This window comes from Asterias amurensis, chromosome 13 (assembly GCF_032118995.1).
Source record: "Asterias amurensis chromosome 13, ASM3211899v1".
Lineage (NCBI taxonomy): Eukaryota > Metazoa > Echinodermata > Asteroidea > Forcipulatida > Asteriidae > Asterias > Asterias amurensis.
The window spans coordinates 11,076,276-11,094,591 of NC_092660.1; the positions used below are offsets into that span (position 1 = coordinate 11,076,276).

At 38.8% G+C, this 18,316-nt stretch overlaps 2 protein-coding genes across 9 annotated transcripts in view; one reads left to right on the forward strand and one right to left on the reverse strand.

Annotated features, from left to right (window-relative positions):
* LOC139946604 (uncharacterized) overlaps positions 1 to 7,336 on the reverse strand; it is a 53,556-nt gene extending 46,220 nt beyond the window's left edge. For 4 of the 8 annotated variants that reach the window (XM_071944309.1, XM_071944311.1, XM_071944310.1 and 1 more), the window contains exon 1: positions 7,184 to 7,336. The gene's annotated coding sequence lies outside the window, so the exon portion shown is untranslated. The remainder of the gene's footprint in view (positions 1 to 7,183) is intronic. The other 4 variants (XM_071944315.1, XM_071944313.1, XM_071944312.1 and 1 more) reach the window with 1 other exon arrangement.
* Positions 7,337 to 7,401: 65 nt separating this feature from the next.
* On the forward strand, positions 7,402 to 18,296 carry LOC139946609 (methylcrotonoyl-CoA carboxylase beta chain, mitochondrial-like). The gene is made up of 10 exons (XM_071944323.1): positions 7,402 to 8,137; positions 9,573 to 9,751; positions 10,313 to 10,393; positions 10,986 to 11,164; positions 11,553 to 11,733; positions 12,447 to 12,538; positions 13,225 to 13,501; positions 13,892 to 13,972; positions 15,285 to 15,428; positions 16,014 to 18,296. The coding sequence occupies exons 1-10, from the start codon at positions 7,525 to 7,527 to the stop codon at positions 16,089 to 16,091; spliced, it is 1,905 nt and encodes a 634-aa protein (XP_071800424.1). The 5' UTR covers positions 7,402 to 7,524; the 3' UTR covers positions 16,092 to 18,296.
* The last annotated feature ends 20 nt before the right edge of the window (positions 18,297 to 18,316 follow it).

Here is an 18,316-nt window from a genome sequence, read left to right on the forward strand (position 1 = left end):
AAACCAGAAGAATAGGTCATTAGAACACCTCTCTTATGCTATAACTGTCTCTCTACAACTTTCACTTGGAGTTTTAAGACTGATGATGTCAAATTTCATTAATCGCGATTATATCGAATATCACGATATATATTGTCGGCGATATATCGTGAATAAAATAAATCGATATCGCCCAAGCTTAACAACTATACTTTGAACATCAGAAGCAGTGAAGAAAAACTCCCAACAAATATGATTTAAGTCCAGGGCCCATCTTCATGGTTAGAGCTGCTATTAAACACTATGTATGTAGTTAGTACAACAAAGTTATAAATGCTTACCAGAATAAGGTTACCAGCTAAAAGACACTTAAGTACAACTTGTGACTGGTATCCTGCTTGATTATTGCTAAGCACACAATTTGCAAGCAAAACTTTCTGCTTCTAAAGCAGTTTGTATTAAATTGGGTCATACCATTGAGCTTCCTCTATGGTCATACAGAGTCTAAAAACAGAAACCGAAGCCTCGGTTTATGTATAGACAATGTACAAAGGGAAAGTAAAAAATTAAAGGAACACGTTGCCTTGGATATGTCGAGTAGGTCTTTGAAAAGCGTTTGTAACCGTTTGTTACCGTTTGTTATAGAATCCATATGATTATAAAGATATTTTAAAAGTAGAATACAATGATCCACGCAAGTATCACTCAAAACTGCGTGGTTTTCCTTTTACCTCGTCGACCAACACGGTCGGCCATTTATGGGAGTCAAATTTTTGACTCCCATAAATGGCCGACCGTGTTAGTTCGCAAAGTAAAATGAAAACCACGCAATTTCGAGGCAAATGTGTGTAGATGATTGTATTCTACTCTTTAAACATCTTTCTAACCATATGCATTTCATAACAAACGGTTACAAACGCTTTTCAAAGACCAACTCGACCGATCCAAGGCAACGTGTTCCTTTAATCCTTCAACCATTTTTACTGCTACATACGCACATGTACATGGTACACGTAACAAGGCCCCTATAGATACATGGTATAATAATCAATTTCTGATGATGATTTGTAATGTTTATTTGACCCTGAAAAGCATTTGGGTTTCAACGATTGAAAAAAAAAAAAGGGCAACCTTGCTCTAATCTAGTGATACAGTCAATGTTATTTTCAGAACTCAGTTGGTTCCCATAGTCATAAAAGTAACCAAGCAGAGAGAGCCAATGAATCATTTCTGCACTGTTTTCTTCCTTCATGAATCAACATAATTATAACATAACAAAGTACAATGCCATAGGAAACAATCATTGACATTTCACGCACTGTGAGTTTATATATGGCTTGGGGTCAAAATGTACATGTACAATGTGTACGCCCTAAAAAGAAAGTGCTTATCCTCCCCTTACCAGTTTTCACGGTATTATGCCTTTTTGTTTGAATTGGGAAAAAAGTAATGATGCCATATATCAACCGACGCCCTAATTACCTTCATTTGTTAATATGAAGTATGCAAACATATATTAAAACTTGATGGACATTGAAATGTTCACACTACACAACGATCTTCGATGACTTCAAATGGCCCCATTTGTTTTGAATTTTTCCTGTTTTCACGGCAAACAAGAAAGCATGGTTTCCCGGTGAAGCCATACATGGAAGAAACATCTACAGTGACTACAAGTGTTCTTTGAGACTCGTGTATGGCTCTATAGCCAGCAGTTGTCTTCGTTTTATTCAAAATATTTTTTAATGAAATTTTAAAATTACCATGGTAGTTTGCAAAAAATAACAAAAATAAATAATTTAATAAAAAGTGTGAATAATCATTGGCTTTCAAATCTGATTTTTACTTATTTTTTCCCGTTTTTTTCTCTTAAAATTTATAATAAAGCGTATAAATAAACAGTGATAATTGAATCAACAAGCTGATCGTTTAAATTTTAATATTAATAATAATATTGATCGGAGGGTTAAAAAAAAAATCTCCAAAAATATTAGAAAATGATTCAAGGCACATGGCTTCTTTAAGTCTCTGTATTTTTTTCCCAGAATGCTCAGCAAAATATTCAGTCACATGATTTGATCATCATGAATTGTGAATTGAAATAGTGTTTGTTGATGAAACTTTTTCGGTGTGCAAATATTTTTTATATGGCCTCAACATTATGACATGTTTTTGTACCTTGTAGAAATGCCTAAAATACCAAACTTTTTGCATTACAAGTTCAAATATCCAGTGGAGCCTTATGTGTTTCTAAGTTTTGGTCAAGGGAGAGGAGACTCTTTGCTTAGCAAATAAAACCACACAATTTGTATCTAGGGACTGTTTACATCGCGCACAGAGAGGTAAAAGATTTGCCACGATTTTAGGGACACCTCGAAAACAGGACCTCCTACGATACATATAGCACACCATGAATTTGTAGAGTATAGAAGTCAGACTAAATTCATAGTGCTGCTTTTAAGCTACGTTAAATTATTGTTGTAGACAATGTTCTGCTTATTAGCATAAATGAGCAGGATACCACCAGTCACAAATCGTATATGACATTCTAGCTGCTGGTAGCATAAATGAGCAGGATACCACCAGTCACAAATCGTATATGACATTCTAGCTGCTGGTAGCATAAATGAGCAGGATACCACCAGTCACAAATCGTATATGACATTCTAGCTGCTGGTAGCATAAATGAGCAGGATACCACCAGTCACAAATCGTATATATGACATTATAGCTGCTGGTAGCATAAATGAGCAGGATACCACCAGTCACAAATCGTATTTGACATAATAGCTGCTGGTAGCCCTAGTTTGTAACTCCTTGGTAATCACAAGTCTGTTACAAGTACATTTGTGCTTCAGCTCCCTTTGTGCTTTTAAAGCACCTCTACGACACTGGGCCTAGGGCTAAGCACTAAACAATTTTGCTTACTGGAAAAGAATTACCAAGCAAAATACCAAGTTATAATTTTCTTTTTAAATTTTCCTTCAGAATTCTTGGGTTGTCATGATAATAACATATTTTAAAACAAATTGAGAGGCTTTATCTGATTTTGTTTATCTTTCAAATTATTATCATATAATGACAGCCAAATCACAGTTAAGAGTAATTACATGATTGCAAGCAGACCAAATAATCATGGACTCAGTGTTCATAGTTCGTGCTGCGATCAACCTTGAAACCTATGGAAATTGGACTTGTGAGTCAGCAGAAAATAGTACAAACCATGCACACAAAAACTCTCCTAATTTTATTTTAATAACTAAAATCAGCCGGTTCATTTAAAAAATAGATCTAGGCCATATGAACTTCATAGTCAGTAAGCTTTAAAACTTAAAATTTATAAGCTTTAAAACTTAAAATTAAACAAAGATAATTTTAATCTTTTTCCAAACCTGTTTGGACTTAACCCATTCTGTGAGTGTGAGTCAGCAGAAATAGTAAAAACCATGCACAACTTTCTGCAGGTTGAAAAAGCCTTAATTTTTGTTGTATCATCCAAAATCAGAGCAAGGATTGTGTTTTTTCTAGGTTGCCTGAAACAGTTTACTCAAATATTAGGACTTCATTTCAGAGGAAAATATTTCATAGAAAAAAATGGTTCTCATGACCTCATAATCAGTAGGCCTAAGCTCTCAATTTCATAAAGGTGTTTTGCAGAAAATACTGCTTTAAAAAAAATGAGTTGGGCACCAGTTGCAAAACTTGCAACAATGTCAACTTTACTAGAAAAAATTCACTTTGAAAGTAATGTGGTTTTAATATGTTAAAAGAAATTAGTTTTTAATGGCCAAATATTTGAATCTGAGAAGGGTTACTGTGTCCTGATTTTCATCGATATCTCCAAAAATGTGAGTTTATTTTAGTGTGAGGTGCACCCTGAAACCCTGCAAACAATACTTTGTGTTTGTGTACAGAACACCCAGCTTACTTTTGTTTGTTTATATTGTGTACATTTCCAACTGTTTGCATTGATAAAATACCTTCATTTTAGCTTGGTCATGGAGGTCAGGGGCCACTCAGAATGGTCAGTGTTAAACAAATTTAGTTTTTTTTTTTACAATTGTAGGTGGGTGGGTTATTAGAAATTTTAAAAAATGAAATAAAACAAATTACGCATTTATTTTAAACAAAATGAAAAAGAAGAATGAAGAAAAAATACCAAGCTGGCCAAGATCGCCAATTCCATTCTTGAATAAACTATAAAAGTTGTTTGTTTTTAAGCCAGGAAATGATATTGAAAACTACTGACTTTGGAGACCTTTGATCTTGAATATTATTGGCTCTTCTACATGTATGTGGTGCAATGTTTTTCAGTGTAGGCCTATTAATTATATTTTCTGAAGCCATTCAATTTAAAAAATCAAATAACCAATTTAGTTTTTCTAATTGACCCCATGAGCGGAGAAAGGTGATTGCAAGAACAGAGTTTGGGATAAGAAAAGGGCATACAAATAATGTTACCCATCAATGGATGCAGAAAAATACAAAATGGGACACCATCTGTTATTTATAGGCACTGTGTGTCCATGTACTGTAGATCAGTTGATTGCAGCAACGCCCTGCCATTTGATCGAATAGGCCTAATAATCTCCTCATAAAACATGTATTTTGTCACACTTGATTGGGTTTTGTGTCCTTGTTGATGAATTAAAACGGTAAAGTTATTCATTACCTTTTACTGTTTAGGCCTAAAGTTTAATTGTTTAAATGATTTATTTTATGGTCTATTCTAATTGCAGGTTATAAACTGTAAGGAAAACTAACTGAGTAAATTTTTAAAGAGTGGTACCTCTACCAATAATGTTTGAAACCTCCTTTTGTGTTTGACTGTAACTACACTAGCATTACAAGGCTGGAGACCCTCCCATAGCCTGCAAAATTATTTTAAAATAAATTGAATTCTATGATTTTTTGCAAATATCTGGGGTTTTTTAATACCAGATAATCGTACCTTGACATCATTTTGTCTTAAATGTGGTAGTTTTTAATCTTCAAATCCAGCTTCTTATGCTCAATAGGCCTGTATATCATATGAAGTGTTCTCTCTTTTAAACTTTTTTGTTGTGTATCATTTTCTTATCTGTGATAACTTTTTTTACTTTTGCTAGTAATAGTTGTATTTTAATCATAAAAATATTGTGTTATTTCTTTTATCTGGCTAACTTTTGTTTTGTTTTTTACTGTCTTTGTACACGTTGTAATGTATGTAGTGTATTTTGTTTGTAAGCATGTCATTTTTAGCATTTTTATAACCCTGTGATAGCCTACTTCCCACCATGTTTTGTGTTTTGATACCAAAACGAATCATAAACAAAGTAAGTAAATAATGCGCCACTCCAGTACTTTAGTCGTCTGATCGCTCTCCATGTGGTAACTCAACAGCATAAAAATTACACTTAGGATTTTGAAAGCCACTCCAAAGAAGTTTCAAGATTCTTTGGCTACATTTCTTTGATCCATTGGTATGCAGCCCCACACACAGAAGTCTGGAAATTCACATTTTTTTGGAGAGGGCGAGGGCCATCAATAGGCCTATATTTGTGTTTGCAAACTTAAGGCACTTTCTTAGTAAAATCTAAAAGTCTATGGGAATTTTGAAGGGGGGCACCAAGGCCAACACCAGGCAATGGAGGCCATGGCCTTCGCAACCTCTCCTAGAACTATACATAATATACAAGGTTCGTTCCGCTATCATTCCTGGAGTATGCCCCCTCCATTAACTTTCAGGCCCCCTCCATCCTACACGTAAAGTCAAAAATGAAAAATAGCTGTGTCACTATTAGTCTGATAAATAGGTAAAACAAGGGAGGTAGTGGTAACAGAAGGACACAACACGCAACACAACAAGAAACAACTGAGCTTTGGATGCTGATGCTGACCGGGATGCGTGGAAGACGACCATCAGAGTTTCTTGAGACGCAACGGCTGAAGACAACCTCTCGCTCAACTGACTGAGTGGTAACACTTTTAAGTGTAACCACTACCTTCCTTTTAAAAATGACTAATTACAGCTGCCTGCCTTCGCCATTACATGACTAAGACAATACCAATATCTTTACTACTAGTAAACAATTTGAGAAATTAAAGCCACCAATTTAGTCTACCAGAAAGCTGACCTTAATGTATTGTTGGGCTGATGGCTGGCTAGTCTAGCCATCAGCCCAACAATACATGGACAAGGTCAGGAGCTCTTGTATACACCTGGCTGGTAGCCTAATTGGTGACTTTAATTTCTTTGGTTGGCAAATTGAAGAATAACAATATGCACTGTCCTGTCATGCTAGTAATTAGTACAGAACTGATCAATCAAAAATTGATCAAATAATTTGAACTAACTAAAACTAAATACGACCATGAGCACTCAGCCTAGTGATACAACAACATTTTTGTACTGCGATACACACACAAAATCACAAGTACGTAGTTACCACTACTAGTACCTACTCCAAGCTAGAATGAAAACTGAATAGAAGAACTAGGACCTGTGGTTCATAATAATGATTGAGGTTCGTGGTTCGGATAACTTTCCGTATGGCGCCACCACTTTTTCACTCATTTTTACAAAAAGGGATATCTCATTGAGGTAAATTAGATACTATATTATTTCATATCGAATGAAAAAGTGGTGGCGCCATACGGAAACTTTTCCTGTGGTTCTGCTAGTGCTATCGTCTCAGATGATAGCGAACGAACCTCATCATAATAGATAGTTCTAGGAGTACGCAGTACCGATCCCCAACCAAGAGAAATTTTCCCACCAGTCACCCTTTTTTTCAGTATCAATTCAAAGTCAAGAAAATTGCAACGTAATTTTGAGGACCCGGACCCACAACAAATGACCACACCCAACCAAGTCAAGTGGACTTTCAACATTTTGTTTAAAAAAAAACATTGTCAAACTAGTGTGGCCCTGTACTCTATTCTTTAGTTACTTCCAAAATTACAGCTGATATGATAATATTACAAGATAGGCTTTTAATTCTTATACTCTTAGGTTTTTAATTCTTCCCTCTTTTGCCCATGGTAGCCCAGGTTGGACTTGTCCGTTGGTACCATCCATGGTGGACATGGTGGAGGAAGGAACCAGTGCAGTGGATGGTTATGTTCGTTTTTTGGGGATCATGGGATGGTCGGTCGGTGGCCTTCAAAACTAAAGTGATTTTCCTGTAGTGTAATGTTATTGTTAGTCTTTACTTTAACTTACCAATATCACCAGTGCCAGCTAGCTGAAGTGATTACTGTATGTTCTATAGTGGCATTCAGATAGTTCCAGATTTATGTCAGTTGTCCAAATCTCGAAATCTCGAGTCGCAATCAAATCCAGAGATTCGGCCTGTAAAGTTGGTCGCCTCCCCTTTTTTTGATGTACGTTTTTATCTTGGTTCAATTAACCTGTCACTGGAGGGCGCCCTATCAAAGAAAATGGACAGCAGATTCGGGATGGCTAAAACAGTAAAATTCATGATATTGAAAACAAATTATTACTGTATGATCAACAATTCAAACTATTGAAACTTTGTAGACTATGAACCAATCATCATCAGCATGCTACCTACACAGCAGATTGTAGGAAATATTTCCCGGAAAGTTGGCAGAACACTCTCGATAGAGAAGTGTTGTCGTCTGCGTCCGTTTTCGTGTTCAGCTGCGGGGTCGGTGTTTACTTTCAGGAAAGTCAGGGAAAGTTCAAATCACAACGAGAAAATGAGGTTTGGATTTTCAGTGTTCAAAAGTATAAAAGTGTTCCGAATCACCAGTTTCAGTAAGCAGAATATTGGATCTTGTATTCGTAGGCAATGGTATACAACAAATGCAGCAGAACCAGAAGAATCAGCGCGTAAGACTGCATCAAAAGAACGATCAGTCAAGTTCAAACTTCTCGATGGTTCGCTGGACACCTCCAACTCATCTTATCAGCAGAGATCTGAGTACAGCAAAACCTTAGAGGAGAATCACAACAAATTTATTTCCTTGGCACGGTCTGGTGGTGGCGAGAAGGCCATGCAGAGGCACACCCAAGTGAATAAGAAGTTGTTCGTCCGAGACAGACTGAGGCTGTTGCTTGATGAGTACTGCGATAACACATTCCTAGAGATTGGGACACTGGCTGGATTCGGAATGCCTTACGGTGACATCCCATGTGCCAGCACTGTGATTGGTACGACTGTAGGATTATTTCACAACAAACCCATCAATTTAATATAGACTAAGAGCTTATCGTGATTACCGCCTTGTGCAGTGGTATACTCCAGATTCCTAGTCCTAGAATGAGGTTCGTTTCGATTTTGTCTCCCTTGAACAGCGGAACAAACCTCATGTTTCTAGTAGGAGTATGTTGTGCTAGTGGTAGATTTTGCTGAATGGCCAAAAGGCATGGTAGTAATGAAACGGTGCCCATTTTTCCTCAACAAGGCCTTCGGGCCATTTAGCAAAATTAATCGCCCCTTTTTCTTCCCACAAAAGTCACAGTGAGACAGTGCTTTGTGTTTTTCTGCCATTCAGCAACTTAAATCAGAGGGATTGATGATTAGGTCTATAAAAATATAGACCCAGTAACTGGGGCGCTGTAGTCCATTTTAAAAATGTTGACATTTTCTGTCATACTAGTGTATGACAGAAAATGACAGAAAAAATGTCACAATTTCGAAAAAAAGAATACAGCGCCCCAGTTACTGGGTCTAATAAAAATATAGGTTACAGATGGATGGATACACTTGTCTAACTCCACTGTAGCTTAATTGTAAAAAAAGTTATGTTACACATGTAATTGCATCCTTGCTGTATGCTTTTAGAATCCATCCATCCCAGTTTAGCTTCCTGTGAGCTGTATCGGGATTAATCTACTCAAGTACAGATTGGTACTTGAATGGTCAGACAGTAGGAGGGTTGACTGTGTCCTGTGTGTTTATGCATGAGCTCATGATATCATATTGCAGGCCGATATTCAACACCACAGTGTATTGTTGATGGTCAGACAGTAGGAGGGTTGACTGTGTCCTGTGTATTTATGCATGAGCTCATGATATCATATTGCAGGCTTTTATTCAACACCACAGTGTATTGTTAATGGTCAGACAGTAGGAGGGTTGACTGTGTCCTGTGTGTTTATGCATGAGCTCATGATATCATATTGCAGGCCGATATTCAACACCACAGTGTATTGTTGATGGTCAGACAGTAGGAGGGTTGACTGTGTCCTGTGTATTTATGCATGAGCTCATGATATCATATTGCAGGCTTATATTCAACACCACAGTGTATTGTTAATGGTCAGACAGTAGGAGGGTTGACTGTGTCCTGTGTGTTTATGCATGAGCTCATGATATCATATTGCAGGTTGATATTCAACACCACAGTGTATTGTTGATGGTCAGACAGTAGGAGTGTTGACTATTACTGCGTACTATGCACTCGCCTCATAATCTTATTAATCTTTGAATTTAGTCTAGAGAAATTTAAATTGTGATGAATTAAATCTAATCATTTATGGTTTTTAGTGCACCACCCGTATACAATTATCTCAGCATACTGTACACAGTGGCAATTAATGTTTAAAGCTAAATGTTTAATGGATGTGTGTTCCCTTTTGACAGGTGTTGGAAAAATCCACGGCACATGGTGTGCAATATCCGCCAATGATGGCACCGTCAAAGGAGGCACAATGTACCCCATCGGAGTGAAGAAGCAGTTGAGATGTCAAGAGATCGGATTGCACAACCGTCTACCTTGCGTGTATGTCGTGGACAGTGGGGGCGCTTTTCTTCCTCTTCAGGTATATAACCATCACTCGTAGTTCTGTGCCGTCCCAACTTTAGAATCAGCACAATATTTTATAGAGGGACTAATCTCAATGGGATGGCCTAACTGTCGCTGGGATCCACCTTGCATGGATGGGTCTAGCGGTTGTTACTGTATATGGTCACTATACCATGGCCCAATTTCATAGAGCTGCTAAGCACAACAATTTGCTTAGCACGAAATTTCTGCCTCAATAAAATTAGGGTTACCAACCAAATTTTAGGATTAAGTAAACAACAGCTGAATACCAATAACAAGCAATATGCAACAAATGGAAATTTTGTTGGTAATCCTGTTTTTATCAAGGAAGACATTTCATGTTTGGCTAATTTTTGCGCTTAGCAGCTCTATGAAATTGGACCCAGATTGCTGGCATGGCACAATGTTATAGAGCTGCTTATCAGCACAAAATTGCTGGGCAAGTCGCAGTGAAATTTCATAATCCAGGTTGTGGGGTCTTCTTTCCCCTGGACTTGGTTCCACAATGTTACTCTTCTGTCAATTTCTATCTTTCATTGTTTTGTTTCACCTTCAGGCAGATATATTTGCGGACAAGGAACACGGTGGAAAAACATTTGCCAATGAGGCTATTTTCTCAGCCCTCAAAATTCCTCAGGTGAGTCTCTACATTTTAAATGGTTAAGGAGGGGCGGGGCGGGAGAACACGCCCTTGCAGAAATTAGTCAAAGAAATGTTTATGTTTTGATCCAAGTTTTGGTTAATAACAGGTGAAATTTTGTGGCGTGTCAGGCTGAGCAGATAAGAACACCGAACTCAAGCTGTGGTGTTTCTGATCACCAGAGTGTGGGTTCAAGTCCCGGTCGGGACACTTGTATCCTCAAGCAAAACACTCAAAACCATTATTGCTTTGTCCTTCGGATGGGAAGTGAAGCCACAGATCTTGTTGGCTGTGTAATGCGAGTGAAGGAACCCAGTGTACTTAGCGAAAAGAGAAGGAGTTCGCCCCAGTGTTCTTGGTTTGACTGACTGCATATTGCTCCACAGCACCTTCTCAACCATTACATGGTGCTATGTAAAAGGAGTTGGTCTCATACTTCAAACGTAGCCCCACATACATTGTACCTTGTAGGAAATACTGAATGTTAAAGCGCCTAGAGTGTCACTGGGGACAGATATGAGCGCTATACAATAAAACCACTTTTATTATTGCTGTTTTATTATTAATATTTGTCCTTGTTTCTACCCAGATTGCTATTGTTTGCGGATCATGCACAGCAGGCGGGGCCTATGTACCTACAATGTGTGACGAGGCAGTTATAGTGGACAAGATTGGAACCATCTTCCTGGGTGGCCCACCGCTGGTACGAGCAGCTACGGGGGAGAAAGTCAGTGCAGAAGACCTTGGTGGCGCTACGTTACACTGCAAGTAAGATTCCACTGGGATTGGAGTATGGTGGACCACACAATGGGGTACCATAGAGGGCCAAACTAGCAGGACCCAACGTCTTAAAGCCTGTAAGCAGAAAAACTTGCTAAGCACAGAAAAGTGTTACTTAACAGAAACAGGTTATCTGCCAACATTCCATTAAGTTCACATTGTTGCTTACTCATTTTTTGCTTAGCAAAGAGATGCGTCAAGCTGTATTTTCTACTAAACAGCTTTATGAAATTGGGCCCTGGGCTTATTAAGTAAATGGATGATGATAGGAGCTGGACTGACTGCAGTCGAGAGCTACTGTGCCAGATTTTAATTTCTTCATGAATAGGTTCAAGTCACGCTGAAGTCATTTTTTCTTCTTGGTTCCAATGGTTAGGGTCAGCGGATGCACCGATCATTTTGCCGCCAACGAAGAGGAAGCATTTGATGTTGGGAGGGACATTGTCGCCAGTCTAAATGCAGACTTACCCTCGGAGCCTGAGAGTTGGGTAGAGCCTCTCTACAGTACCAACGAACTGCCTGGAATAGATCCAGCCATACCGGGGAGCATGAAGAAGGTATCATCTTTGATAGTTGTTATTTTTGCATCAGGGATACAGATTTTTACTTGCTTTTACCCTTAAGGCCCGGTCCCACTGCAGCGATAACGAGAACGATAACGACGTCAAGAGAATGCATTCTAATGGTTGAATTGAGCGTGTGGGTATTCTGCGTGGAGCAATTCAACCAATAGAACACATTCTCTTTGCGTCATGATTGTTATCGTTCTCGTTATCGCTGCAGTGGGACCGGGCCTTTACACTGATGGGTGTTTACAAGCATATTCCTACGTTCTGTGAAAAGGCATATTGCTCGGGTGGGATCGGAACCCACAACCTTTGCCATTCTAGAACAAACGTCTTACGAGCTAGACCGACGAGAATACCCGGTAGCTCCAGGCAGTCTATCGTCTATTGCACCTAACTCGCCTATTGTCTGCTCAGTTTCCAAGATTAAATTTCTGTTTTGAAGTAATTATACATGTATAGACGGTCAGTGTTCTATACATTTCAATGTCATGATGCTGTCCTGTCACAGAAGAAATCGTTGAGAAAAAAACATAACTCACATCAATATTCCATGTATTGGTGTACAAAACATCGCGCTGCCGCGACCCAGCAATGGCACCACAGCCACTGGCAGCTAACAGCACTTGTGCGTGGGGGTTAAAATGGAACGGTCAATAATATTCGCTCTGCTAACATCTGATTCTCTTTGTTGTCTTTTGTAGATTATTGCTCGGCTGACTGATGGAAGCAGATTTCATGAGTTTAAAACCATGTATGGCCCCACCCTGGTAACAGGCATGGCATTTATCAAGGGGTAAGTTGTTAGAGGGTGTTTAATGCCCCCAGAACAACCTCAGAGCGCCCTTTTTGTTACCCTCAGTCGAATAGCTGACATTAATATCCACCCAGACATTCCATTATGTGACCTCATTTGACCTTGTCCTCAGTTTAAAAAACTGGAACTTGACTTGTGAAGAAAATCATTCTTGCTCTTAGTTTGAGGTGTGCAAACAACATCATCGTCATACCAAACACCTTGGTGTTTCTGTTATGAAACAAAAACTTACGTCTATCTAGTCTTATTAAAGCCATTGGACACTTTCTGAACAGAACAAAAAATAAAAGTTCACAGATTTACAAATAACTTACATGGTTTACAGAAGGCAATTGTGAAAGACTCCCCTTGAAATATTATTCCATGAAATGCTTTACTTTTTGATAAAACATTAAAACAATTATCAATTTTTGATTTCGAGAATAACGGATTTATTTTAAACACATGTCATGACACGGCGAAACGTGCAGAAACAAGGATGGGTTTTCCCGTTACTTTCTCCCGACTCCGATGACCGATCAAACCGGTTTGTTATTTTATATATAAGTTGTGATACACGAAGTGTGGGCTTTTAGACAATACTGTTTATCGATGTTGTGCGATTGCTTTAAAAGCTCTCTCAGACGAAAGAACACTTTTGAGATTTGTGTTTTCATTTGATACAGCCATCTGGTCGGCATTGTGGGTAACAACGGCGCTCTCAACGCAAACGCAGCTACAAAAGGAGCTCACTTTGTTGAGCTTTGCTGCCATCGACAAATACCAATAATCTTCCTGCAGAACTTGCCTCCAGAGGGCAGTATAACAGATATTGGAGACGGAGAATCCATGGGAGATGTGATCCGAGCTCGATCTAAGATGATGACGGCTGTTGCCTGCGCCAAAGTCCCAAAGATAACGGTGATCGTTGGTGACAGCTTTGGACCGAGCAACTTTGCAATGGTTCGTAAACCAAGCATTGAATTTACTAGGATCGATCTTAAACCATATTTTGAGTCAATTTAAAGACCAGTGCTCGAGCTGCATAAGCAGACAATAAAGTAATATGGGATTTGAGGCATTGCATTGTGAGGTATCACTGTATATTTGGTTGTGGTAACACCATGTGCCAGAAGTGTAGCTATTTTTTTTCACAAAACCTTGAAGTTGGGGACATACTTTTTGACTGATAATCATTGCAAAATTTAGTGTCAAAATATCAAAATTACAATTTAATGATAGAAAAATACATTACAACCAAATTTAAATAGCATTCTCAATAAGCAATTGTTTTTGCTCAAGAAGTAGTTTAAACTCCAAATGCTAACTGAACATTGCATTTTTGTTTTACAGTGTGGACGAGCGTTTAATCCCCGTTTTCTCTTCATGTGGCCATCCGCTAGAATTGGTATTTCCTCCCAAGAAGAAGCTCAGGTACTTTAGAACTTTCTAATAATAACAATAATAACAATAACTAGTTCTTATATAGGCATTTAACAATAACGTATTGATGCATTTAGTGCCCTGGTCAATGGGCCTATAACATCCATTTAATCTTTCTCCACCTCCCAGTAGAGAATTCAACCTGGGCAACCACAGTGCTCCAAAGGCTTTTTGATACACAATATCAACCTTTACCCTAGCAGGTACCTATTTATACCCCTGGGTGAAGAGAAGCAATTATACGCCTTTCTTAATGATTATGCATGGGGTACGTCACAATGCTAATCTAAAATGAGGCGATGGGTGCAGCCACTGCAAGTGATGGGGGACGTGCGCCCATAACCTCATTTTGGGTAAGAATTATGACGTCATGCATAAATATTAAGAGAGGCGTGTAGTAAAGCATCTTGCTCAAGGACACAAGTGTCATGACCAGGATACGAACCCACACCCTAATAGATCACAATCTATCTCCTATTAAAAATTAGATATGTCAATGGGCACAGTTTTATAAAGCTGCTTAACAGTAAGCGCATTTTTGTGCTTAATTTAGCAGAAAAACATGTGTAAGCAAAAGTGCATTTAATAATCGATGGAGATTTGACAGTGTGTTTGTGGGCATTCGCAATGGATTTGCATTTTTTTTTGCACTCATCTACCTACAAGATTCACCAGGGCCCAATTTCATGGCTCTGCTTACCGTTAGCACAGAATCGGCGCTTCAAAGGAGGGAATTATGTGCTTACGGCAAGCGTATTTCACGGGTTAGTGGCGAATTTTGGCTTCTGCGCATGCGTACTCCGCGATACTAGCCATTCTAGGCTTACAAGGCTAGCGCAGAAACTCGGCGCTTGCATGTAAGCGGGGAATCCTGATCGTTAGCTCGGAATTCGGCGGTAAGCAGAGCCATGAAATAGGGCCAAGCAAGCTGGCATGCCTTTTGCTTTGCTTCTTATGGTTACTTCTGTCTGAGAATCAATCTGCACGCAGAAAATGTCTGCTCATAAAATAGGCCTGGGCCCATCTTTATGAAGCCTGTAAGCAAAAAAACAACTTGCTAAGCACAGAAAAATCTTGCTCAACAGAAACTGGTTACCGACCAACATTCCATAAAGTTTACATTGTTGCAACTGGTGCCCACTCATTTTTTGCATAGCAAAGAAACTTGCTTAGCAGTATTTTCTGCTCATTGGCCCCGATTGAAAACTTGCACTAGAATCAACATCCTAAAACACACCTCTGGAAGTGATTGACTAGTCTGGCCTCGTTTTGACTGATTTAAAAATGTATTTCTTGATCTCAGTTTGGAGGAGTGGAGTCGGACAGTGATGAGACATTGGAGTTGGACCCTAAGACAGGAGAGAGATTAAAGCGTCAGGTTTCAGCTTTATACTCCAGCGGAAGGCTGTGGGATGACGGAATAATTCTCCCTCAACACACACGTCAGGTATAATATAAAAATACCAACATATGGGTTTATAAAGCGCACATGTAATCTAAAATACATTACCCATTGCACTTTTGATATAAATTAGATGTACAATGATTTAAACATTGTTTAAAACTCATTGCTGAGAAACTAGACAGTATACTTGTGTAAAGAGCAGTGTCTTTTCACGTAGTTCTGTTTTTTAATTAGTCTCAATTTTGAGAAACAAGCATGGTGTGCTAGGGGATCCCAAGACCAATCCACACTCTTTGGAGTTGATAATGCCAAGTCCTCAGACAATGATTGAACACGTGCTGCTCTGTGTTGCAGTCACTCCGTGGACATTCCTGTGTTCTTCAAAATTGTAAATAACACTGTGTGGACGTGTGTAAGTCCGCATAGTGGTTCTATTGTGTTGAGAACCATACTTCATATGTAGCGTTAAGGCACCCCCACACACGGAAGGACAATGTATGCCCCTTTGACTCGCTGGCAGGGACACAAAATCTCTCCACTCTCTTCCAGAAGATACCCTGATTAACTTAGCTGAATACTCTCCCTTAACTCATTGTGGTTTTCTTTCTGTTTGGTAATTTGATTCAGGTCCTTGGAATGTGTCTAAGTATCACCTCGCAGCAAGGACAAGAGGAACATACCAAGTTTGGTGTCTTTAGGATGTGATTCTCATTATCAGAGTATGGACTAGAATCACCATTGAGAGGTTTGGGTACCTCTGTACCTCACCCAGTATAACCTTGCAGCATGGACAAGAAGAACATACCAAGTTTGGTGTCTTTAGGATGTGATTGTCATTATCAGAGTATGGACTAGAATCACCAGTGTGAGGTTTGGGTACCTGTCTGTACCTCACCCAGTATAACCTTGCAGCATGGACAAGAAGAACATACCAAGTTTGGTGTCTTTAGGATGTGATTGTCATTATCAGAGTAGGGACTAGAATCACCAGTGTGAGGTTTGGGTACCTAACTGTACCTCACCCAGTATAACCTCACAGCATGGACAAGAGGAACATACCAAGTTTGGTGTCTTTAGGATGTGATTTTCATTATCAGAGTATGGACTAGAATCACCATTGAGAGGTTTGGGTACCTGTCGTCTGTACCACACCCAGTATAACCTCGCAGCATGGACAAGAAGAACATACCAAGTTTGGTGTCTTTAGGATGTGATTTTCATTATCAGAGTATGGACTAGATTCACCATTGAGAGGTTTGGGTACCTGTCTGTACCACACCCAGTATAACCTCACAGCATGGACAAGAGGAACATACCAAGTTTGGTGTCTTTAGGATGTGATTTTCATTATCAGAGTATGGACTAGAATCACCAGTGTGAGGTTTGGGTACCTAACTGTACCTCACCCAGTATCACCTCACAGCATGGACAAGAGGAACAAACCAAGTTTGGTGTCTTTAGGATGTGATTTTCATTATCAGAGTATGGACTAGAATCACCATTGAGAGGTTTGGGTACCTCTGTACCTCGGCATTGCCTCACAGCAGAGACTTAAGCGTCAACACTTGCTACTCATAGATTACTGAGGACCAACAGACTTTATCATCACTATGAGGTGCTGTATACCTGTTTTGTACTTCAGCTTTGCCTCAACGAAAATACACTCGCCTCACTAAATGTCTCTCATATATTAATGACCAACATATTTAAATCATTACCATAAGGTTCTGTGTACATGTACTTCTTTGTACTTTTGCTTTGCCTCAAAGAACAAACACTCGCCTCACTAAATGTATCTCATAGATTAATGAGGACCATCATATTTAAATCATTACCACAAGGTTCTGTGTAAGTTCTGTGTACCTCTTTGTACTTTTGCTTTTTCTCAAAGCACAGCCATGTGCCTCACTAAATGTACCTCATAGAAATCTGAAAACCATAAGACTAAAATCATTTCTGCAAGGTTCTTTGTACTTCTCTTTGTCTCCGTCTCAGATTCAAAATTTGGGTGAAAACTTACCCCTTTCTCTAAAACTACACAACTTCAAAGGGTGTCGTTTCTGTTTTTATAAAATCAACAACTCTCCAGGGGTGGATTTCACAAAGGTAGTCCTAACTTAGGACTAGTCCTAGGCAATGCTAAGGGATAGGACTGGTCCTAAGTTAGGATGAGTTACTGGTCCTAACTTAGGACCAGTCCTATCTCTTAGCATTGCCTAGGACTAGTCCTAAGTTAGGACTACCTTTGTGAAATCCACCCCAGTGCTCTTTACCAAGAAAGTTTTTATGGCAACTAATTTTTTGGAGGAGCCAAAGGTGCACCCATTATTAAACCCTCATTGAAGTTCAATATGAATCTGGAACACACCTCTTCATTGGAAGGAAGATGTCCTTGTAAAATAACTAATACACAATTTTTGACACAAGGCAGGCAAATCATTCAGGAAATATTTATTGTATAATATTTATTTTAATTTGTTAAGGCATCCAGATTGAATTAAAGAGTCTAAAAGTTTAATTTTCTTAGCAGCAAGATTTTACAAATAAAAGAATATCATCTTCTTACATTAATGATGAAGAGTACTGTTTTGAAAATGTCAAACTGTAAAATTATTTTGTTTTAAGCCATGATCAGATTTATGTATAATACAGGAATCACACTGTCCCGAAATTGACACAAGATGGACACATGATAAAGGAAATAATGTTCAAATTTGGCTGAAAATTTGATCTTATCAGGAGGTCACATGATGCCTTCGTGACTTAGTCAGTCGTGTAGCTGTTGTAAGGCCTTAGGCATAAAAAAAATGTTATGTTGGCGTCACCCGACCTACCCTAAAAATACGGCCGACCCTGGATATATATTTTTTTTCAAGGGAGGAGATTTAATGATTGAAATCTATTAAAGACATAAAAATTAAATAAATGTC